Genomic DNA, 25,921 nt, shown 5'->3' with positions numbered 1-25,921 from the left:
ATGCACTGATCAGGATTTTTTTGTGACCGATTCCATTTGCATTTTTTTTTTAATCAAATGAGCCGATTCCCATACTCATTGCCAGTTTATTTATGCCTTCCGTTTCCATCATACTTCTTCAGTTTCCACTATACTCTCTCACACACACATACCCTGCGTCCCAGTGTTCATACTATCCATCCTAAATAGTATGTGAGATTAGAATAAGTGTGTCCCAAAACATAGTATGTTGAAAAGAGTATAGCATAAGTCCCTGGATGGTCTACTATTTCAGGTTGTTTTTTGAAGTGTGGATCCATGCACACTCCAATGGCTAATATTACCCACAATCCATTGTGCTTTGACGAATGATTCGGTTGAGAACTACAAACACGAATAAAAAGCATTAAAAAAGCTACAAACATGGTGGACGTGCACGGCCAATGCTTAAGTACTGTAGAGAGGTTTAGATAAATGAGAATCAGAATTAGATTTATTCGCCAGGTGTGCACAAACACACAAGGAATTTGTTGTGGTTTTTAAGGTGCTCCTGGTACATACATACATGCATACATACATACACATCTGACATGAGAACAGAAAAACATTTTGGGGTAATAAAGGGATTTGGGTTACAACATTTAACCTGGTAAAAAATGTTTATTTAATGTTATTTATGTTACATTTCATCTGCAACAGCAATGCAAACTTTTATAAATGTATAAAAGAGATACAGGAACTAGTACTGCGTCGCTAGATGCTTATGGGAAAAACTCCTTTTTCTCTGAGGACTGAAGCCTTTACAATCACGCAGTGTAACTGCACTGTGCAGTAAATAAAAATCAGCTGCACGAGCCTATGGCGTCGAAGCATGCCAGAGCCCGCCAGAATGGGCAGGGCCATCTGGCTACGTAAGTGGTCATTTCGCCATAGGATCTCAGGTAAATTTGACTGAAGTGATGACACTGAGTTGTGTAGCGTCATGGCATGGCAAGGAACGCAGTACTCACCTGAACGGGACGAAATAGTAACCGGGCAGAGAAGGTTAAGCTCCTGGTTATCCTCAGAAGGAGGAAACGCAGTGAGAGTAATAACCTGGGCTCTAAACGGGGTGTAGAGCACCTTAGGAACGTACCCATGTCTTGGTTTTAGGATGACTTTGGAGTCGTTAAGCTCAAACTCAAGACAGGCAGGACTTACCGAGAGAGCCTGCAAGTCGCCTACTCATTTAACCGATGCGAACGCCAGTAGCAGAGTGGTTTTCAATGACACAGTTTTCAAGTCTGCACACTGTAGTGGCTCAAAGGGGGAGCCCTTGAGGGCTCTCAGGACCGTGGGCAGGTCCCATGCAGGGACCGTGGTGGACTGGGAAAAATCAACATCCTCAACACACACATTAAACGTACAATTAAATCGTCCTCGGCCCACAGACTCTCCGGCTATAGGAGCATGGGAAACAGCTATAGCTGCCCCATAGACCTTGAGTGTGGAAGGGGAGCGGCCCTTGTCCAGCAGCTCTTGAAGGTAGGACAATATCCCATATGTCACATGAAACTGGGTCTTCACCACGGGTTGTGCATTAGGCGGAAAAGACCGACCACTTAAGGCCATATAGGTGTCTTGTAGACATGGCTCTAGCCTCTGAGCCCAGAGGTGCAGAGCCCACAGCTCAGGCTGGGGGTGCCAAATCATACTGTTCACCTGAGAGAGAAGGTCCTGCCTCAGGGGAATGGGACACGGGGTTGCTGTCAGCAGCTGAGAAACTCTGAAACCCAATGCTGGTTCCTCCAGAGTGGAGCCACTAGAGGGACTCTGTGTCTGTGTTCCCTGACTCGTCGGATTACGTGTGGGATCAGAACAACCGAGGGAAAAGCATACAGGAGGAGGTTGGGCCAATCGTGGGCCAACGCGTCCTTGCTCTTCGAAAAATAAGTTGGGCTATAAAAGTTGTCTACTGAGGCAAAGAGGTCGATCTCTGCTTTGCCAAAAATCTCCCAAATTCTCTGAACTATTTGCGGGTGAAGCCTCCATTCCTCTGAGGGGACGTTGCTCCGAGATAGCATGTCTACTCCTCGGTTCAATATGCCAGGCACATGTGCTGCCCTCACTGAATGCAGGTTGAGATGTGCCACATGCAGCCACTGATTCATCCAGAGGATGTAGTCTTTTGTAGCCCCTTCCCTCAGTGACATCCACTGAGGAGAGCACAGAAAAAGAGGATGTGCGAAGGCGAGCCGAGTAGGGATTGCACCATGATTTTGTAAGCTCGTCATGGACTTCTGGGAAAATGGGAAGGCTCATTGATGAGGGGCCTGGTGGCACCCTGGCAGGAACCATTAATACAGACAGCTACGAGTGGGCTCCTCTGGCGTAGACCATTTCAATCCCAGCTCTTTGACCGCTTTAGAGAGGACACAAAAAAGTTCACTGTCCATCCCTTGCTTGGTGTTGCTGGGATCAGCAGGCAGCAAAGGGGCGAGGTCGATAGTAAAGCCCAACATCTCCTCCATGTCTGACGCTATTACAGACATGCTGTCATCTGGTAGTACGTCCTCAATCACACCGAACGAGACCATGATGCTCGCATCAACCCGGGGACGCTGGTCTGAGAGAGGACGGGAGAACCCTATCTGAGGGCGGGTCACGTGGAATCTGGGCCAGCTTGAGTGCGCATGTAAAAAACGGGAGGGTGTGAGGGGCGGAGTCGTTCTCTGAAAAGAAAGTGATCTGAGCACGCAGAGAGGCAAGACTCCATCTCGGTCAGAGCGGCTTCTGTGTGGGACCTCCCCCAAAAAAAAAACGCACCCTTATTAGTAGCGAAAATTATCAATATCAATCGTACAACAGCCGCAATGACAGCGCAGCATTTGAAACATCGCTGCTGCTCTTTTAGATGAAAAATTGCTTTTTAGACTAGCTGGATGGCGTCAGCTGACGTCTTTGCTGAACGCTGAAGGTGGCTCGAAAGAACGGGCGTGAACAGCAGAGAGGCAAGGAAAGGCAGCTTCTGTCAGCAGCGAGATGTGTCAATGGCGTAGTATAGTAGTAGGCACACTGGGATGCAGCAACCCATTCTTCTCTTACATATACACATTGTAGGAGCCTATTTTGATTAGATTCAGTTTTTGAATATTTTTGTTTGAATTTGCTTCATTTGTAATCTTACTTTATTTATGTTACCATTTGGATAAATATTCTGTAAAAATATGTAATATGTTAAAATAGTTTACTGGCTCTTTAAGAATCACGACAGTGAAGCTTTGCGGCAGTGCGCTCTTTGGAATACAGTGGAGTTGCACAGTTTTCTTTACCGCATCCGTGATATTGAAGATTTAAGATCATATTTTGCTTTTTTAATTTTATTTGTTTTATTGAACTGACAATCAAGATTAAAGGAAGATATTTTTATCAGAAAACGGAGTACGTGGATTGTTTTATTGGACACGGAGCGAGTGAAACCAAAACTGAAACTAAATGCGCAATCACAATTAGTAAAGAAAACTTAACTCTTGAAGGATAAGGACGTGTTTGACACGAAGATATGTGGATGTTTTACGGAACAGTGGATCTTGCAGTACATGTTATGTGGAGTTTCGTTGGAAAAGGACGTTCTAGGATTACCTCTGAAGCGCTGCCTTATCTACCCGCAATCTAATGGCGCAGTTTCTGCAGAGAAGATTTCTGAGGTAAAAAATTTAAACGTGATACTGCACAGTTCAGCAAATGATATAAGGACAATTAATCATTCGTTTTGATGCTTTAAACTAAGAATGGATGAAAATACGAAGATTAATGAGGATTGCACTAGTGCTAAAAGGCCAATAAAAATGACGGAGAAAGCAAAGGAAGAAAGATTGCAAAGGCTTTTGCAGTCAAGGAAAGCTAAACTTGCTCAGCTCACAAGTAAATCTAAGGAAATTGAACAACTTATGGATGATTCTGCACATATTGACATTGTTCGAACTAAACTGGAAACTGAGTACAAACATTTGTATAAAGACTTCTGTCAGCTGAATCATGCTGTTGAGGAGTACATGTCTGATGAAGAATATGCAAAGGACCAGCATACATGGTTTGAACCAAGAGTCAGCTCATGTGAAAGATTTATTAATGCAGTCAACAGGTGGATGAAACAGGTTGCAGAAAATGCTGAGCAAGCAATACAGTGTGATCTAGAAGTGAATCCTGATGATAGCATTCCCTCTGTGTCAGTGACTTCCAGTAAGAAACATAAGAAACATGGGTCAGTAGATGGCAGATCTACAGCTTCTACAACTTCTTCTGCACGAATATCTGCTGAAGCAGAAAAAGCTGCACTGCTTGTTAAACATGCTGCATTGAAGAAGAAACAAGCTATTGAACGACAAGAGGCTGAACTAAAAGCTAAAAGGGAAGAATTTGAGCTAGAAGTTGCGCTTGCAGTGTCAGATGCTAAGCATTATGTAATGCTATGGAGCGACAAGCCAGCATCACTGAGTGCTTAGTGAAGCATCAAAAAATGTCCATGCTTCCTTCAGTTGACATACCTATTTTCAAAGGAGATCCTCTCGATTATAAGCTGTTCATTCGGGCCTTCGAACATGCCGTTGAAGATCGTACCGATAATGATAAAGACCGTTTGTACTTCATGGAACAGTACACGACTGGAAAGCCTAAGGAACTGGTTCGTAGTTGTCTACATATGAATCCAGCAGAAGGCTATCTTAAGGCAAAGCAGCTTCTGAGAGAGCATTTTGGAAATGAGTATCAGATTGCAGACGCATACATGAACAAAGCTCTACACTGGCACTCCATCAAACCTGAAGATGGAGAAGCACTTCACTCCTTTTCATTGTTTCTGTCAGGATGCTGCAATGCAATGTCAGATATAAGTTACATGGAAGAGATGGATAATGCAGCAAATCTGAGAGCCATCGTGGTGAAACTTCCATTTAAATTAAGAGAAAAATGGCGATCGGTGGCATGTCATGTGATATTCAAAGAGAAGCGAAATGCTAGAGTGAAGTTCAAAGATTTAGTTGATTTCATTAATAAGCAGGCAAGGATTTCTCTCCATCCAGTGTTTGGAGACATAAAAGATAGTTCAACAGCTAAAGGACATGCTAAGTCACAAGCAGAAGAAAGCACTTATAAAAAGGCTGTAACAAAAAGGGTCTTCACGACTAGTGCTGTACCAGTTGACAAAAAGGTTGAAGACGATGACAAACTTGCAGTTCAAAGATCGCAAAATAAAAATGCCAGCAACCAGAAGAAACCATGTCTTTTTTGTAAAGTACTGCAACACAATCTGGAATCCTGTAAAAGATTGAGAAGCAAGACACATCAAGAGAAAATTGACTTTTTGCGAACCAAAGGATTGTGTTTTGGCTGTTTAAAGCATGGTCACATGAGCAAACAATGCAAAGATAGAATGAGCTGCAGTGAATGTTCTTTGCCACATCCAACCATACTGCATATGAAGTCAAAGGAAACAGCTTGTCTTCAGGAAGACAAAATGGATAGCTGTGAAAGACAGTCTGTTACAAGTGCACTAGTCTGTGCAAAAAAGGACACAAGTGGAGACGAAGATACCTGTGAGACTGTGTGTACTTTGTCAATTGTTCCTGTATAAGTTAAGACTACTAAAGGTACACATCTGGTCAAAACGTATGCCTTTCTCGACCCAGGAAGTTCAGATACTTTTTGTACAGAAGCGTTGATGTCTGAACTGAAAGTGAATGGAAGAAAGACTGATATACTTCTAAAAACCATGGGAGATGAAAAACAAGTCAAAACTCACATAGTGTCTGGGTTGGAGATTAGTAGTCTAGATGGTGACGAGTTTGTTCCACTTCCTGACGTCTTCACACAGAAAACATTTCCAGTTCACAAGAGTAACATTCCACAGCAAAAGGATTTGGAGAGATGGCCGTATCTTAAAGAGGTTTGTCTTCCTAGCATTGAAGCAAAAATTGGACTACTAATAGGAGCTAATGTGCCTGAAGTCATGGAGCCTTGGCAAGTGATTAGTAGTAAAGACAATGGACCTTGTGCTGTTAGAACCAAGTTGGGCTGGACAGTCAATGGGCCTCTCAGGAATAGTAATGATGTCACAAGTAAAGGAAGGTGTGCTCCAGTATCGGTGAATCACATATCAGTAGCCAGATTAGAAGACTTGTGGCAACAGCAATTCAAGCAGGATTTCCCTGAAACAGAAAAGGATGATCAAGTGGAAATGTCCAAGGAAGACCTCCAATTTATGAAAATTATGTCTGAGTCAGCTAAGCTTGTAGATGGTCATTACAGCTTGTGCCTGCCTTTGAAGAACAAGGCTATTCAGATGCCAAATAATCGTGTGGTGGCTGAACAACGGGCTCTGAATTTGAAAAGAAAATTCATCAGAAATCCTGATTTCCACACAGAGTATACATCTTTCATGAACAGTCTCATCAAAAATGGTTATGCTGTTGAGCTCACAGAAGACAACCACAAGAAAAACAGATGGCAAAATATGGTACATACCTCACCATGGGGTGTACCATCCCGTCAAGCACAAACTGAGGGTTGTTTATGACTGTGGGGCATCTTATCAAGGGACGTCGTTGAACCAATAACTTTTACAAGGTCCCAACCTCACAAGTAATCTTGTTGGTGTCATTATAAGATTCAGACAAGAAAGGATCGCCTTTATGGCAGATGTGGAAGCTATGTTCCACCAGGTTCGCATGCATGAAGAGGATTCAAATCTTCTTAGGTTCCTGTGGTGGCCTCACGGAGATTATAATGGAGACTTGGTGGAACATAAAATGGTTGTCCACTTATTTGGCGCTACTTCTTCGCCCAGCTGCGCCAGCTTTGCTTTGAGGAAGTGTGCTGAAGATCACGGCACACTGTTCAAACCTGATGTTGCTGATGCTGTTCTTCGAAATTTTTACGTAGATGACTGTTTAAAGTCCACAGCCACTGAGACACAAGCCATAGAGTTATATCATGGTCTGCGAGCAATATGTTCCAAAGGAGGTTTTTGCCTGGTCAAGTGGACAAGCAACAGTCGTTCTGTGCTGGCAGCTATCCCTGAGAATGAATGGGCTGATGGAGTGAAAAACTTGGATCTTGATAAGGAAACACTGCCAATGGAAAGAGCATTGGGCATTCACTGGAATGTTGAGTCAGACACATTTCAATTCAAAATAGTCATTAAAGATCGTCCATTCACTCGACGAGGGCTGCTCTCAATTGTCAGCTCTATCTATGACCCATTGGGGTTTCTTGCACCTGTAGTTTTACCAGCAAAGATGATCCTGCAGGATTTATGCAGACTGAAAATAGGATGGGATGATGATCTTCCAGAGCAAGCAAAACAAAGGTGGACAGACTGGCTCAGTGGACTTCATCAGCTTGAAGAGTTCAAGGTTAGCAGATGCATTAAACCAGCAGATTTCGGAGAAACTGTTGTGGCACAGCTCCATCACTTCGCAGATGCGAGTGAAGATGCGTATGGTACAGCAAGCTATCTTCTTCTGCGTAATCAACAGGACCAGGTGCACTGTGCACTGATGATGGGGAAGTCCAGAGTTGACCCTTTAAAAAGGCCTACAATTCCACGAATGGAACTGACAGCTGCGACAGTTGCCACTAAAATGGATCTGATGTTAAAAAGAGAACTACAGCTGGAACTTAAACCTTCAGTTTACTGGACAGACAGCACAGCTGTAAACAAATATCACACAAAATAAAGCACAATATTCATAAAAATTGCAGAGAACAAATACACAACAACTCTTAAAACCAAAAATAGACAACAGTCGAACCATGTTTTAACTGGCTCAAATCCAGCAGATTGCGCCTCGAGAGGGCAAAAGGTCAACACTTTCATGCAAAATGAAAAATGGATCTCAGCCCCAAAATTTCTTTACCAATCCACAGATGAGTGGTCAAAGAGCATGGAAGAAATTATAATATCTGCAGATGATCCAGAGATCAAGAAGTCTGTGTTGGTCAATTCAGTACAGACCCAACATAATAACAGTTCTGTTAGACAACTGATGGATCATTTCTCCTCTTGTATAAAGCTTTGGCGCATTGTAGCATGGATTCTAAAATTTAAGACCATGCTGTTGGATCTTGTACAAAAGAGAAAGACACTTACTGCTACAGAGACTCTAGTCAATTCAAGTAACGGCAAGTAGATAGTGAACAAAAGGATGGAAGACATCAAAGCTAAATGGAAAGGAAGTAACATTTCAGTTGATGATTTGGAGGAGGCTGAGCTTGAAATAGTGAAGTACTGTCAAAGAGAGAAGTTTGCTGAGGAGATATCAGCTCTGCAACGCGGGCAAGCCATAAAGAGAAACAGTTCGATTTACAGGTTAAACCCCCAGTTGCACAGTGAAGTTTTACGCGTTGGTGGAAGACTTAGCAATGCTGCTATGCCGGAAGAATGCAAGCGTCCTATGATTATTCCAAAGGATCTTCATGTCACCAACTTAATCCTCCAGAATATTCATGAGAAAACAGGACACAGTGGCAGAAATCACATGACTTCTACACTGCAACAGAAATACTGGATACCAGGTGCCAAATCTGCAATCAGAAAAATACTCGCAAAATGTGTTATTTGTCGTCGTTTACATTCCTCAACAGGAAAGCAAATAATGGCAGACTTACCATCAGACAGGGTGTTACCAGATGATCCACCTTTTACAAGAGTAGGTGTAGATTACTTTGGACCATTCATGGTTAAACGTGGAAGAAGCATTGTCAAGAAATATGGTGTTATCTTCACTTGCTTAGCAATTCGTGCAGTGCACATCGAAGTGGCTTCTTCATTGGATACCGATTCCTGTATAAATGCTATACGTCGATTTGTAGCCAGAAGAGGACAAGTGAAAGTTATCAGGTCAGACAATGGGACCAATTTTGTAGCTGCCGAGTGTGAATTAAGACAATCCATTGAAAAATGGAACAACGAAAAGATTCAGGACCATCTCAGCCAGCAAGGAATTAAGTGGGTTTTCAATCCTCCCACTGGGTCTCACCATGGCGGGGCATGAGAGATTGATACGCTCAATAAGAAAAATCCTTAATGCTACAATCAGAGAACAAGTTCTTGATGAGGAATGCCTTCAAACTGTTTTCTGTGAGGCAGAAGCTATAATCAACAGTCGTACAATAACAGCAACATCAAACGACATAAATGATCTGGAAGCTTTGACTCCAAATCACTTGTTGTTACTCAAGACAAAACCATCGTTGCCTCCAGGACTGTTTGACAAAGACAACCTGTATTCTAGACGCAAATGGAAACAGGTGCAGTATGTTTCTGATTTGTTTTGGAAACGTTGGTGTCGTGAATATTTGCCACAACTGCAACAGAGACAAAAGTGGAATAACACAAGAAGAAACTTCTCTGTTGGAGACATTGTTCTGGTAGTCGATGACTCCGCCCCTAGAAATTCCTGGATGTTAGCAAGAGTTATTGAAACTATTCCTGACAAGAAGGGTCTCGTTCGACAAGTCCGCATTAAGACAAAAACCAACATTTTGGAAAGACCCATAACAAAACTTTGCATGTTGCAGGAGGCAGAATGAGTAGTGAAGGCAATATGTCTATAGGAACCTAAATTTGTGTTGCTGTGGACTTTAAGAATTTACTTTGGATATTAAAATAATATGGCTCCTTCTGTATACATTTAAGTAATTGTTTCAAAGAGTTTGAGAACAATTAGGGTCCGGTAATGTAGGAGTCTATTTTGATTAGATTCAGTTTTTGAATATTTTTGTTTGAATTTGCTTCATTTGTAATCTTACTTTATTTATGTTACCATTTGGATAAATATTCTGTAAAAATATGTAATATGTTAAAATTGTTTACTGGCTCTTTAAGAATCACGACTGTGAAGCTTTGCGGCAGTGCGCTCTTTGGAATACAGTGGAGTTGCACAGTTTTCTTTACCGCATCCGTGATATTTAAGATTTAAGATCATATTTTGCTTTTTTAATTTTATTTGTTTTATTGAACTGACAATCAAGATTAAAGGAAGATATTTTTATCAGAAAACGGAGTACGTGGATTGTTTTATTGGACACGGAGCGAGTGAAACCAAAACTGAAACTAAATGCGCAATCACACACATTTTTTTTATATAATATGAAATGTACACTTTGAATACATTTGCATAAGAGAAAAATGTATACATCTGTGCGTAAAATATATGAATATAAGAGGAAACTGTATGCATGTGAAAGGAGAATGTAAGTGTGTGAGAGTAGAAATACATTTATATGAAAGAAGAATGTAAGTGTGTGAAAATAAAAAAAATGTATGTATGTGAAAGGAGAATATAAGTGTATGAGAGCTGAAATATATGAAAGGAGAATGCAAGTATCTGAGAGTAGAAATATATGTATGTGAAAGGAGAATATAAGTGTGTGAGCACCAAAATGAATTATGGGTTGTACGGCTCCTCATACTCATACTCATACTCACACTATCTATCTATCTAACTATCTATCTATCTATCTATCTATCTATCTATCTATCTATCTATCTATCTATCTATCTATCTATCTATCTATCTATCTATCTATCTATCTATCTATCTATCTATCTATCTATCTATCAGGTCCCATGCAGGGACCGTGGTGGACTGGGGTTGATTGAGCCTCCTGGATCCTCTCAGGAAACGGACAATTAAGTTGTTCCGGCCCACAGACTGTCCAGCTATAGGAGCATGGGAAGCTGCTATAGCTGCCACATAGACCTTGAGCGTGGAAGGGGAGCAGCCCTTGTCCAGCAGCTCTTGAAGGTAGGACAATATCCCTATCTATCTATCTATCTATCTATCTATCTATCTATCTATCTATCTATCTATCTATCTATCTACATAGATAGACAGACAGATAGATAGATAGATAATGTGTTATAATATTATTGTTATTATTATTATTATTTATTTTTTGTAGAGCTACCAAGTGTTGACAACCGTACAAAGTCTCATGCCATTAGATAAAGGGGATTTTTTTTTTCAGCAAACATCATTTGGGTTCAAAAAGTCCCAAACAGCACCTAAGGGTTAAAGTAGTAACATGCTGCTTTGGTTTAATGCATCAGCAGCAGGTCTGGGGAGTCAACACTGACTGAGCCTGTCACAATTGGGCACCTGAGACCACATAGACTGTCCCAGGTTGGAAAAATGCCAGAGCTCAGTGCCCTAAGTGTATCTAAGTGTATCTTGTCATTCATCATGATCAGAAACTCATGTGCCCCAAAATAGCAAGACATCAATAAAAATATTACAGTATAAGCTTAATTAATTAGATATTACATATATTTGGTATTAAAACGTAAAGTGTTGCATATTTTATTGGCGAGTCAAGAATATGCATTTTGCAAAATGTGCAACTGCTTTTTATAACTTAATTAAAAGCACCACAACTATTACTTTGGGTCGTCTGTTACATAGTCTAGTACACTGAAAATCAAAATGTGTAAATCAAGCTCTATAAAAAACTTTTTTTTTTTTACATCATGTTCTTTAATTTTACTACATTGATTTTGCACAATAAACTGATTTGCACTATTGCATATGTATCTATTTGTGATACTTATGCACTTTTTTTAAGTTTTTAAAACTGGTGAACAATTACTAAATTAGTGACTGAATATGATTATAGGCAGTTGGCACTCACTTTCTCCTGGCTCCTTGCTCTTTCTGCCACTGGTATTCTTTTTCAGCATGTTCCTGCCAGTGGTGAAGAGGTTTGTGAGCTCATCTAGTGGGCTAGTGGGCGTCCGTGAGCGTGCCACTGAGACGTTCTGCATGGAGCCATGATGCCGTCCCCCTGAGCCCGCATCCTGCGGTGGTGATCCCTTTCCATGTGGTGTGGCAGAGGCACTGCGAGGAAGGCCTGTTGTAGGAAATGGCCCATCAAAAGGAGGTGATCTCATGAGGCTGAGGGGTCAGGCACCGGCCCATACTAACAGGTGAGGGGCAGGCTGAGTGACTGCGCTGATAACCGTGTGAAGAGGAAGAACTTTTATAGAGGGCACAGGGCAGTGGTGGTGCCGACGATCGCCCAGATACTGTTATTGTAGGAGTGGCTGTTAGCTCCCTCTCAGCACGTCTTAGGTGTGGCGTAGATGCAGAGACAGAGGGTTCCAGAGAAGATGGGGTTGGTGACTTGCCATAAGAACTGTTTTCTAACATAGGAAGCTTTGCTACATCGAGAGGGGTGAGAGGGGACTCGTCCGAGTTGGGCGAGCACTGAGCTGGGACTGGAGGGAAAACCAGTAAAGGTGGCCTATGTGTCAACAGGTTGGGGAATGGGGCAGGGATGTCACAAACTGGCGTGCCCCGAGGGGTGGTACAACGGCTTAGGGGGGCATGAATATCAAGCTCAGGTGTGCAGGGTGTGGCACACTGTGAGCGACAGCTAGAAAGATCCCAACGCAAGTCAATCTCATCAAGGCCTGGGTACTTCATCTCTTCATAGACAGCTTCACCTGGCTCATCTTCCTCAGGACGGAGGGTCGGTTCTCGTCTCACATTCCCAGACATCTCAATGTAGACAGGTTCATCTAAGTCTGAATCCTGTGGGCCCTGTGGCTGAGCAGGAAAAGGAGCATGGACATCACTTGAGAAGAGCATGGTGGGAAAACCTTTTGAACCATGACTGCGGATGTAAGACTCGTCAAAGGAAGTGCTTAGTTGCGTGTTAGGATTCCTCTTAGGCTTTGGTGGGGGAACTTTCCTGCAGTCCTCACTGCAGCCTTGTGATCCTGAGTAAGTAGAAATGCATGAAGAAAGATACATGATTTAGCATAATACCATAGTATCAGAGAGTTTGGGTCACTGTACATACAATTTAATAACTTTAAATTATTCAGATACCATGTGGTCCTGCTGCTCCAACTCTATCACCATCTTTATTACCAACTCCAAATAAGTACACACCAATATATTTTATACAACATGCAATAATAAAGTTGCAGTCTTACCAAAATACACACATTGGAAAACACAATCTGGGCACTGCCTCAAAGGTGTCACATGACATAGATAATATTCTGGCACACACATGCACTAAATCTAATATTCCAACTTCACTCTGAGAATAAAAATTACAAAATGCCCTGTGCTGAGAAAAGATCATCTTTTATCTTATCAAAGAATATTATCTCTTATATGCTTTGTGGGTTTTCAAAGAGAGTAAAAAGAGTAAAAAAATGCATTGCGGCCTGATTAAAGTCATTTTCATGTTTTCTCAGCGAGTCAGAGAATCCCTTTGTGCATGACTAAAAAAACTGATTATATATTTGTTAATTCTGTGAAAATGTACAGTCTTGCTGCTCCAACTCTATCACCATATTTATCACCAACTCCATATAAGTACACACCAATATATTTTATACAACATGCAATGAAAAAGTTGCAGTTTATCGAAATACACACATTGGGAAACATAATCTGGGCACTGCCTCAAAGGTGACACATGACATAGATAATATTCTGGCACACAGATGCACTAACTCTAATATTACAACTTCACTCTGAGAATAAAAATGATAAAATGCCCTGATTTCTGTGCTCAGAAAAGATAATCTTTTATCATATTAAAACATTTTCTCTTAAATGCTTTGTGGGTTTTTAAAGAGAGTAAAAAGAGTAAAAAAAAAAAAAAAACTGCATTGCAGCCTGATTAAAGTCATTTTCATGTTTTCTCAGTAAGTCAGAGAATCCCTTTGTGCATGACAAAAAACTGATTATATATTTGTTAATTCTGTGAAAGTGTAGACTGGTGGATCTTGAGATCTGTTTCAACACCTCTGAACATGCCCCTCCTGCTGCTCTCTCTGCCTTTCCCCTCCCTACGAGCGGATCTGTTTACCCTCGCCCTCTATCCTCCAGGGGAACTAAATCTAGGTCAGTCACTCCTCCTGAATGAATTCTGCGCTAGCTGGTCCCTCCCCCCACACCCCCTCAACCTCCCGTTCAACACGCAACTGTCCTCTGAATAAGTTACATTCCCCACTCTTTAGTGCTCATTGGCTAAAGTGCTGTTGAGCTGGCTGCCAGCCCATTCCTTATTGGTTGTTGCCACACTCTGTCTTCCTGTCACCTCGCTGATGATTGGTTGAGGCTTGATATCAGATGTCTGGATTGGTTGAGCAGCAAGAGGTCTCTGTTTCTGTGGGATGGTTGCTGTGGCTTTGAGGAAGATCTGTGTACACACTGTGATCCCTTTAAATTCTGACAAAAAGCATTTCTCACGGCACACTTCAGAACTTGAGAAATATAAATTTACTTAATACTTTTGCAGTCTACAGCTAAATAAAAGATAAAACATCACTGGATAGACATAAACTGATAGGCTTGTTGAGATCTGAATGAGGGTGCCCTAGAACACTGTTGATGCTTACGGCTTGCTTTTTTTGCAGGGATGAAAACCTGCAAAATTATAATCAGAAATTATAAGCAAACAGCTTCAACCACTACACGATATCTTTTCAAATGATGGTAAGAAATGGTGGGAGATAAATTTAGGGTCAACTGCATAAATTCCTTGGCATGTATAAAAATGTTCTACAAATGTTGTCCTGATCTGGAAGACATCACATGCTATAGTCTTGTTTGTGCTCGGTCCAGAAAAAGCTTCACATGACTTGGCCATTCAAAAGTATGGCATTGTCCACATTGTTGTGTGTTTGCTTTTACATTAAACAATAGCCCCACTCTAAAATGCTGGGTTCTTTTTTTCAACCCAATCACTGGGTTGTGAGTCTATTGGGTCATTATGTTGGGTAATTTTTCCAGTGTTGGGTAGTTTTTGCGGAACTCAGCTGTTGGGTTAGTGGCTGGGTCAATCTCACTGACCACTGAAACTATACACCCCTCCCCCTCCCTCTGATGAAACAACCCAGTGCAGACTTACTTCAACCCAGCTGTTGGGTTAGAGTCAGAGCGTGGGCTTTTCATCCTCTTCAGGAGTGAGTGGTTCTCAGCACCGCCGATTTGGTGGACTTCTTCAGTGAAATCAAGGTTTGTATACATTTTATTTACTCTATAAAATCTTCACTGTGCTGTAAATAATTTTCTTTTACACAACTCAGCATACAGGGACGATATGTCAGTCAGCTAAATGTGCCAGCAATGGTCATTTCGCATGATCGAAATGCTTTGCCTGATTCTAATTAATTTGGATGTTAAAATATGTTCTCAAAACTCTGTACGGTTTGTTTATGGGCAGGTATTTGATTATTACTATTGCTTCTAGTAATTCTGTGTCTTATTTATAATGCCTTGTCATGTGTAAAAACGTGCCCCAAATTTTGTTCTAATCTGGAAGACATCACATGCTATAGTCATGCTTATGCTCAGTCCAGATAAGGCTTCACACACTCAAAAAAATAAATTGTTGAATGAACATGATTTATTCGTAGCACCCATTATGCATCTAATCAAATCAAGTAAACTTGCACTGCTTCGAATAATAATTTAGTTACAAATAACAAGAATGAATCATTTAACATAAGTAAATGTGTTTATTCTTATTAATCAGACATATTTGTATTTTGCAAATCAAACAAGTGGCTAGTTGACTTTTTTGAGTGCATGACTTGACCATTCAAAATTATGCCATTGTCCACATTGTTGTGTGTGTTTGCTTTTACAAGAAACAATAGAATTAAATTTGTTCCCCATTATTTAACATCAGCTAGTATATAACTACAGAAAGAGTTGACCATAACATTTTGTGCAGCAGGAATTGTGAAGGTGAAGCTTGGATTAAACAACCATAGAATCTTACCATCACACCTCTCTAAGTTATTGCCTTTACTCCCGGTGGGACTGAGGTCCACAGCTTCAGAGGAGATGCTGAGCTTGGTGCTGGGGTCCCTCCGGGGTTTGGGCGGGGGCTGCTTACGGGATGTGGGGCTGCCCTCCTCTTCCCCTCCTTCCACAGAGTGTAGGGACTGAGAGCGAACTGTGAAACCTGGGTTACAGGAGGGCTGGTGCTGGTGAGGAGACATGTGTTCTACAGGGGCCGGCATGCTCATGGAGCCCATTCGCAGGTGCTTACCCTCGGTGATCACCTCTTCCCTCCTGATAAGAGACCACAATCAGAAATAAAACAGTTCATGAATGGATTTTGAAGTAAATAGCAGCATTGTGTGATATATTAAATCAGTAAGTCACAATTTATTTGGTTATTAGTACATATTGTTTAATTTTAGATCACTCTGACATATTTGAAGATATGTCTGGAGAAATATAGATTAGTATATAATAATAACAGTATGAAATTACATACTCTGTTTTATACTGAACCAGTTCCTATACTGAAATATTGAATGTTAAATTTCTTTACACTACATGAGGATACAGAAAAACACTTGGAATGAATGAAAATAAATTCAAAAACAAAATGTTTGGGACCATTTGAATATTTTGAGCATAAATCGATCTGCATCTGACTGCAAAGCACTCCAGCGGGTGGTGAAAACTGCTCAATGGATCACCAGCACCCAGTTAACTACCACTGAGAACATTTATCACAAGCGCTGCCTGGGCAGGGCAAGGAACATCATCAAGGATGCCTCTCACCCTAACCACCTGCTTTCTTACTGCACTGGTCACGGTACTTTACATACATATATTTGCACTACTCATATTTTGCACAGACTGTACATTGTTCAAGCTATTACACTGTAAACTGTCTAATTTGTTACTGTACAAAGCACAGTAAACTATTTCTATAAACATATTATTGCACTACTGATATTTTGCATAGAATACATTGTTTAATAATACTGTTGTACACTCAACCAACTGTATTTATTACCACTGTTCTTACGTTGCTGCTGTTCATAATGTACATATAATCCTACATTGCATTCCTATTTATATTCTGTACATGCTCTGCTTAATACTGTATATAGCAACTCCACTGTACATTCTGTAAATCATAGCTTCACTTACTCTGCACTTACATGTATATAAAACACTATATTCTTGCACTTCTGGTTAGAGGCTAACTGCATTTCCTTAGCTCTGTACTTGTACTCTGCATAATGACAATAAAGTTGAATCTAATTTAATCTAATAAATTATAAAGAGATCTAATGAATATTACAGTGAACTACACTACAGTTCTCTAAACAAAGGATTTTATATGATATATATACACACACACAAATATATATGTATGTATATATATATATATATATATATATATATATATATATATATATATATATATATATATATTTAAAATATAAAAAAAAACCGAAGTACTCTTTTAAATAATACTATTACAGTACTATTAGATGTATAAACCTTAAAATAAATATTTTAAATGAAATTTAAATAAATTATATTTATTTAGACCAGCCAGCACTCCATTGCAGCCCCCTGGGGATTCCTAGACCCCAGTTTGAAAACCCTTGTACAAAATCATAATATACAGTGCTGCTATGTAAATCATATGTCTGTGCATGTGCTTGCAATAAGCAGCAGATGAGATCTGTGATTAAGTTACTCATCTAAATAAATGGCTAATTTGAAGCTATTGAGTTTTATATTTAGCACCCCATCCGACTTAATGACACAGTTAAAGGCTCCAGGAATATATTTTTATGTGGCTATTTTTATCACACACAATTTTTTTTTTAGGAGAATGAAATATAAATTCAAGCTTAGTGGAGTCTGTTTTCCACTATGGTGCACTGGAAAATATCCTTGATCTTCCTTATTATCTCATGAACTGTTAAAACCCACACTTGCCATTTTTTTCGCTACTATATCTGTTTCTTTTGGACACTGTAGTCATAATCTACTTTGGTTCTTTTGGTATGCTGATCAAAGGTCTCCGTTAATGTCTGTCTCTCACTCTCTCACTATCTCTGTCTTTCTCTCTCTCTCTACCTTAAAGATTTATGTCCCACAAATGAGAATGACTGCACTAGCCACTAGTTTTGAGTAAAAGATGCAACTGCTGTTTGTGTTGCCAATGTTCAAGGTGCGTTCTTTTATTACCTGAGCATGTGTGTGTTTGTGTAACTTGGTAACTCATGCACACACAGCTGCTTAACAGCAGGCGTCTTGAGAGAAGGGTTCATTGGTCAGGGGCTTAAGTTTGCCTAGCAAACAGGGTACCCACAGAAAGCAAATACAAAATCTGCTGCTGCTGCTCTGTGTAATCAGTCTCCTCACACACTCGCGCATACACAAAACCATCTAAATACACACACCCATGTGACAGATCAGGCATTAAGCTCTCATTAGGAAGAAGAACGGTGATGTTGGAGCAGCTGTCAGCACTGCGTGTGCCTGTTCCTGCTTGGCACAGACACGTTTCCTACTGTTAAATGTAACTGACCACTATGCTTCAGTGTAGTGTTACACAATCTTTTTGAAATTCTGAATATAGCAACCATAAAACAAGAATTTTAATTATGCTGCAAATGATTTTATTATTTATGTATTTTCTTTAATCTTAAAATGACATATTCAGAAAACCTGATTAAAAACATTATAGTCATAATTTCAGCAATTCTGTTTGCTGACAGAAATGACATTACCTTTAAATATGGCCAATTAAAGGGGTCATATGATATGATTTCAAGTTTCCTTTCTCTTTGGAGTGTTACAAGCGCTTGATGCATAAAGAAGATCTGTAAAGTTGCAAAGACTAAAATCTCAAACCCAAAGAGATATTCTTTATAGAAGTTAAGACTCGTCCACAGCCTCCTAAAATGCCTCGTTTAAACCATAGACAGTAAAAGAAATGGACACAGCGACCCCATTGGAACTCAATTGAGACAAGTGAAGCCCATTTTTAGCGATATTTATAGCACTTCCGTTTCTGACGCGCAGACTCAAACTAAGCTTGATGACGTCAGCAACCTGTCTGACAGATGTAAATCTTCTAGTAGCTGTGCGTGCAAACTGCCATCGTTAATCTTGCAGAGACGGCGAGCTTGAGCGGGGAGTTCTTTGGTGTGAGTGAGCAAGAGAAAGTATTCTGATTAATTATTTTGTATAGTATTTTAAAATGTAACACCAGTACGCCATATCTCTTGACGTCTCCCCGATTGACTGCGAGCTTCTCCTCCTGTCTGTACGGTAATTTCTCTACTGTGCGACAGAGAGTCGAGTGGTTATGACGCAATCGTCAGCCTATTTTTACAAAAACTGTTTCTACGGGGCCATAATGTAACATAGAAGGTAATGGAGCCCTTTATACATTGTCGTGTATCCTTTAGAAATAAATAATGGACAAATGGAGTCTTTAAACGCCTCAGATGTAAAGTTATTCTCTGTCAAAGTGACGCAAAAAATTAATGGGAGTCAATGGGATGCTAACGCAAGTGAAGTTCTGCTACAAGATGGCGGCACGCGGCCCCCCGACTTCAACTTCCGGTCGACTTCCTTGCCCCCTGGTTTAAACACACCCCCACATATCTATGTCACGATGTGGGAAGATTTGCATTACACCGCCAAAATGTTCACCCAAAGAAAGAAGGCGTAACCTTTGATTCTCGCTGTTGCTGCCGGCGCCATGTTGTGGAGACGCTGTTTCGTGGTGAAAGCGAAACTACTTTGTTTGGCCTTCCAAATGAGGACACATCTAGAAATCAGTGGTCAAGTTGTATTTACAACACTGTTCCAGAACAGTTCACCCCAAATACTGGAGTGTGTGCAGCACATTTTATGGTGGACTGTTTCCTGATCCTGGGACAGAAGACTACAATGCAGGCTGTTCGGACTCACAGTCTGTAAGTACATTTACATATGTAAAGGATTTGCCACTGAGGATTCAAATGCAAGTTTTGAGCAGTGTAGAGCAGCGTTTCTCAATTTCAGTCCTCACGCCCCCCTGCTCTGCACATTTTGTATGTTTCTCTTATGGCTTCAGATGTTTGTTCTATTCGAACGTAAGAGCCCTGCGAAGTGGACATCACAGGATATTCCGCCATGATTCCAGTTCGAAGCAAATGTATATGTTCCATTCAAAGTAAATTGAAATGTGCGAGACGTGAATTTAAATTGTATTTATTTACAGAGGTATATGATGTCACACTTGTCCATGTGTGAGAAGATGTTGCACAGAGCAAATCCGTGAATGAATGTTCCGAAGTGAGGTAACTTCAACAGGGAGCAGGGGCGGAGCCAGGGGTGGCCAGGGGTGTCCGTGGGGTACCCTACTTTTTTTCTTGACAAGAAATCAATTTAAAAGACACTGCAGCACTGCCGCATCTCTTTATGACCACAACAAATTGGACACTTTTTAGACGCATACTTCAACTTCGCCTCCACACCAGGCACTAGTCAAATTAGCGTGGAAAGGAACATGTGCCAAATGAGCTTCAGTAGAACAACAGTGAACTGCGGTCTGGTGAGATGTCATCAGGCTATATATCAGTAAAAAAAAAAAAAAATCCTGTCCTGGCAGCTGTTTTACCATGCTCACAGCGCACACTCTTCAACTTTACGCGAATATAAGGTGTACGATCTATATCGCTTCATCATACATAAAGCTAACAAGAAACTATGGACAGACAATGTAGTTCTGTCATCAGTTAAGCCATGAAATTACCATGAAATAATTGTTTTTTTCTTGTAGTGCTGGTGATCACAATATGGCAAGGGGCATAACATTTCTGTCACACACTTTTGGGCATTCGCCAGTCAGAAGGCACTGGATAGCTGGCCAATCAGAGCACACCTCACTTTTCAGACCGATGAGCTTCGTACAAAACGACGCGTTTCAGAAAGGTGGGGCATAGAGGAGAAACAATAATGTACACTAGTGGAAAATAATGTGTTCACCAAATACACAAAATAATGTTCTTTTTAGCAACATCATATTAAGACTTCACCTGAAAGCAGGTCTATTATTTATTACACTGCCCTTAACCAGTAAAAGTGTTAATGTCATTACTGCCGATATATTGCCAATATATGGACAGCATTCTTACAACCTTTTCAAAATATTGAAAAACAAATAAAAGTAATTCTTTATATTAAAATGTCATACACAGAACAGTCTAAAACAGGGGTGTCAAATTCAATTCTTGATGGGCCGGAGCCTTGCAGAGCTAAGATTCAACCCTAATTAAACACACCTGATCCAACTAATCAAGTTCTTCAGGCTTATTTGAAAACTACATGGTATGTGTGTTGGAGCAGGGTTGGAACTAAACTCTTGTAGGGCTCCAACCCTCCAGGAATTGAGTTTGACACCACTAATCTTAAACATTAAATTATTTTTCAGTTCTGTATAGTATCATATAAATTTAATTATTTTCTTTTATTTCTGTCTATGCTCTTCAGTATTTACAGCATAGCTTCTGAAAGCAAATGAGCATGTGAGGCTATGTATGGACAAAGTTATTGTGCACTCCCAGAGACAGTGAAAGCTCCAACAGAATGGCAGAGAATTAAAGAATACCCGCCTCACTCAGAGCAATGTGAATGTGCAAGCATACTGATTGGTGGGTGACTGCTCCAGCTGTCACCAGGCAGAACACAACTCCTGCTAGCACACTCTTCACACTTAATCTCTTTCTACCAGATTTTTCTCTTGCTCTCTTCCAATCAGTTCCTGTAAAAATGGGTCGTCTCATTGACCCACTTATATGTCTCATGAAAAATCCAGCTATTCTTTTTTTCTAGCCCTCATCCTCCAGCCACTGAGTATGAATATTTTATATTAGCAACAGCTGATAAGCAGACCAGAAGTAGACCAATATCAGAGAATAAATACTCTTCTGTACCCTTTACAGTCAAGAAAGCAACAATTTGGTGAAAGCTCTTCAGCTTCAAGTAGCTGCAACAGTGAAGTGTCTTATGTAAAGCAGTGTCTCACTGAAGACTGTTTAATCAAACACTGCTATCTGCTATATTGTGTATAGTGCTGATGGGAAATCAACTGCACCTCATGTGGGAGACTTTGACTGGGAACAGACATCAACAGTTATAGATAGCATAATGAAGATTCATTGATCATTTTGTCAAAAGATGTGGAGATGACCTAAAAAGTGAATGGTAATCTGGGGCATTAGTTAATGTGGGGGACACCTAAGCTCTTTTGGGTACATTTCTTGCTTAATCAGAAACAATTAAAATATTTTGCCATGACCATATTTGTTTGGATGACAACCACAATAAATTGCTCTAATTCATCACAAATTTATTTATTAAAAAGTCTGAACCAAACTCATCTAGGTATCATTAGGGTCTATGGTGCTTTGATGCATAAATCATTAAAAGATGCCAACAAAACACCATGCAAAAGTGACCATGCTGTGCATGTTTTACCATGTATGTTTATGCCTCCCTGTAACTGGTGTATACAGATTTATAGCCAGCATTCCTTGTAAGCACAAATTTACGTCATGTCAAAGCTGAAATAAATGTTTTAATTTTTTTTTTGAGTAGTTGAGGCCTGAGCCATCAATGCTCTGAGAGCATTTAGCTTTTTATTGCGCTTGGAAGACTGTGGCAAATGTGATCAATACAATCTATGCCAACGGGTCAGGGGCAGCACTCAACAGTAAATGGCTCACTGACACAATTACAGCTGCATTTATGTTAGCAAGGCTGTTGATTTAAAAAAGTGTTAAAATCCATCTGAAGCCTGTGCCTACGACTACAATCACTTTTCTATGACTTCAATTACCTTAAGATTAAAAAATTAATGACTAGTATGAAGCTGATACAAATGTTGTGCAACATTATTCAAAATTAAATTTGGCCATGTGTCTTGCACATACTGTAACCTTTCAAGTCACAAGGATGAAATACATTATGAACATGTCCAAACTCCATGTAAAAATTTGAAAAATAAATAAATAATTAACATCCACATGTAGAATGGGACATGGTCTTTTCTGTCATTGCCAGAGGCATTCAGTGTGAGGGAGCATCATGAGTAACAATATTAAGGTTTGTTTATTTTTGTGGCTGTCATTTACATACATTTAGTTAAGAGTGTGTGCCAATGAGTGAATGCTCATAATGTTTTATGTCAGCTTGAGTGAGTTGAGTGAGCATTTTATTTTTTATTTATACATTGTTAAAATATTTTCATTCTTACCTTTTAATGGCTTCTTCCTGTGTTTGCTTCTTGTTGATTTTCCCCTGAAACTTTATCCAGTTTTTCTCATTCCCCTCGTGACTGATGTTCTGTGAAACCAATCTGTTATATGCTCTTAGTCCATAGTCTTCAACATATTGCAGAAATTTTAGTGAATCCTCCTCTTTTGAGCTAATCATTGTGCTTACAGGCATTCCAACAGGGTATTCTGCAAATAAAATTCAAATTATAATAGTGATCATTTGAATTATTGTTATTATTATTATATTGCTTTAGATAGATAGATAGATAGATAGATAGATAGATAGATAGATAGATAGATAGATAGATATGATTAGAACTGCTGATTTCATACGCAGTACCATTTTAATGGGTTATTGTGTAAAACAAGGATTCTGGGGTCAAGTAGATTCTCCCACCATCAGCAAACACAGAGAGATGGTTAAGCCTCAGGAACACACATATAAAGAAATAGTTTATTAGTTTGAGTAATCTGTAGCATTGTTAATAGGCTTGTTTTCGTGAAAAAAAGGCCAATGCATTTATCAGCCTGGATTATGAAGCATACTGTGAACAAATGTATGTTAGTGGAGTAATGGGCTGCATTTAGTGAGACACAACATGTTGTGTGATTATTTATTGAGCTTGAGTAACCATATTTTTCTACAGAATGTGTGTGTGTGTGGTGGTGTGCGAAGTGCACAAAAAAATTATATTAATTAATGCAGAAACGCAGAGTGTGGAGTGTATAGTCTATCGCAATGTACATCTGCAGAGGTCTAGGAGGAGGAGAGGAAATAGCACTCTGTAGTATGTAGGTCAGTATTTTCAGAGTGATCCAAGAATATGGACATGCTTGTTTATGTGTAAGGGGCAGTATTTATGTGGAGGAGGGAGGTTGTGGGGGAAAAGGGGGTTTAAAGCAGCCAAAAAGGTAATGCACTTCCACCACTGTTGTCTAGCATCCTCTGCATCATCTACATTTGACCTTTAAGAAACTTGTTTTCAGAGCAGATTTTTAGTTGTGTTCAGTTCATATTCACTTTCTTCTTATTGCATTTGAACATGTTCAATGTCATATGACTTTGCTGAGTTAGTCAGTAGGACTTTTGCAAAAGTTTCAAGTTTGTTCTTTTGCCTTCTTTAACACAATTCAGTGAGGTTTATGCTTACAACAGGAAAAAAAACTATTTGACAATGCGATATAGAAAATGTAATATATTCTTTGAAAAACAAGATGTAATTTCTATGATTCACAAGTAATTTAATCTTGTTTTAAGGATATTTGTACTTTTCTTGTGCATCAGTGTGTGATGCTATTATACACCACACTTCTGATGGGCTTGGTGAAATGGCTTGTTTCTAAGCATCAGATACACTCCTTAATCCTGTAATTTTCACTATCCTCTCCCATTTAAAACTGTTTCCTTGGTAGATTCTTTAGCATATTCTGCCAACATCTCATCTTATCCTCCATATTCATTTGACAGTATTTGCAACAACTGGAACTATGAGGAGATGTGACCCTATTTTCCAAACTGAACACAATACATGTTTCTAGATAACAACTAGACAGATGGAGACACCATATTCAAAGAACGCAGCTGTAGTTTCAAATCAAAAGAGAAAGTTTATCCAGAAATTTACATCTGAAATCATAAATCTGTAAAATAAGGATAAACGTAAGTTTCAAGAAATGGATGAGAGCTCAGTTGATTTTTGTACTTACAGAGGAACTAGGTCCCCTGCAGGCTACAATGCCACCCATTTCAGGTAGCTCCATTGGACTCCCAAAAGCACCTGGGACTGATTTCCTGAGATTCCAACTCCAGTCCAGTAGGAAAGTTTCAAGCCATTTCAAAGTCAAGCCCCGGTCCATTAACTTGAACCCCCAAAACTTCAGGTGCATAAAAGCAGGAGGCAGGGAGAATGTTGTCGTGACACTAGTTATCTGCCTAGAACCTTCAGCCCCCTGTGTATGCACGTAAATCTAGCCTAAAAGATGCTCTCCTCTTCTTCTGTACATGCTACATCTGCTTAAGTGCAACAACATTTTGAGAACAACCTGAGAAAAACATCATTTCTAATTCCCATCCACATGCACTTTCAAAAGTCTTAGTACAGCACAAAGCAAAAAGGTCCTCGAGTCTTCCAAGATGAAACCACACAGGCTCAGGAGATGAACTTTTTGAAATTAATCCTTGTTTTTTTTTTGTTTTTGTTTTTTTTGTTAAGGGACAACACTTGAGCAGGGGCTGTGCTGGGCACCTCACAGCAGTGCTGGTTCTCAGATGTACGGCTCCTCTCTGAGTTGATGCCACAGCAGATTAAAATCGGGCTGCACACACAAAGAACACGCCTCCACCCTCCTCCTCTCTCCCCCGCACATGCACACGCTCACACCGTTTCCAGCTATCAGTACCAAGGACAGCTCCTCTGCAGCCCTGCTATTGTTGGTGGGCTGTAGTTAAAGGGGCAGGAAAATATGTCAGTCATGGCACATTGGGCAGGGTGGGTGGTCCAGGGTGTGACCTCATTAGACTGTACAAACTGTAAGCCCCACTCCCAGTGTCCTCAACCAGCCAGTAAACAACACAGTGAAAAGGCCAAGCCTTAAATTAAAAGTCACATTATGAAGTAAACTACCTGGTTTGTTTTTTTTTTTTTTTTTTTTTTATGCATTCATATTTATATCTGTTTTTGATTTTAAAAGCAGAAAATAGCTAACAATTTAGCTTTCTCTGAATCTTTCAGTCAACACACACACACACACACAAATAGAACAGAGTTGGTATGTTTTGAGATTTGTTTGCATGGGTTATTGCAGCAATGAATGCAGGGGGTTATTCAAATGGTTCAT

General features: G+C 40.0%; 1 protein-coding gene across 1 annotated transcript in view; it reads right to left on the bottom strand.

The window, feature by feature from the left end:
- LOC109052501 (neuronal tyrosine-phosphorylated phosphoinositide-3-kinase adapter 2-like) overlaps nucleotides 1–23,240 on the bottom strand; it is a 95,895-nt gene extending 72,655 nt beyond the window's left edge. The window contains 4 exon segments of the mRNA XM_042754662.1: nucleotides 11,650–11,915; nucleotides 11,917–12,739; nucleotides 15,769–16,064; nucleotides 23,062–23,240. Coding sequence (XP_042610596.1) covers nucleotides 11,650–11,915; nucleotides 11,917–12,739; nucleotides 15,769–16,064; nucleotides 23,062–23,240 — 1,564 coding nt within the window.
- Nucleotides 23,241–25,921: the final 2,681 nt, after the last annotated feature.

The sequence above is a fragment of the Cyprinus carpio genome, unplaced genomic scaffold (assembly GCF_018340385.1).
Source record: "Cyprinus carpio isolate SPL01 unplaced genomic scaffold, ASM1834038v1 S000006578, whole genome shotgun sequence".
In the NCBI taxonomy this organism is placed as follows: domain Eukaryota; kingdom Metazoa; phylum Chordata; class Actinopteri; order Cypriniformes; family Cyprinidae; genus Cyprinus; species Cyprinus carpio.
The sequence above is the reverse complement of the archived record's forward strand: the minus strand, read 5'-3'. Positions and strand labels throughout refer to the sequence as shown.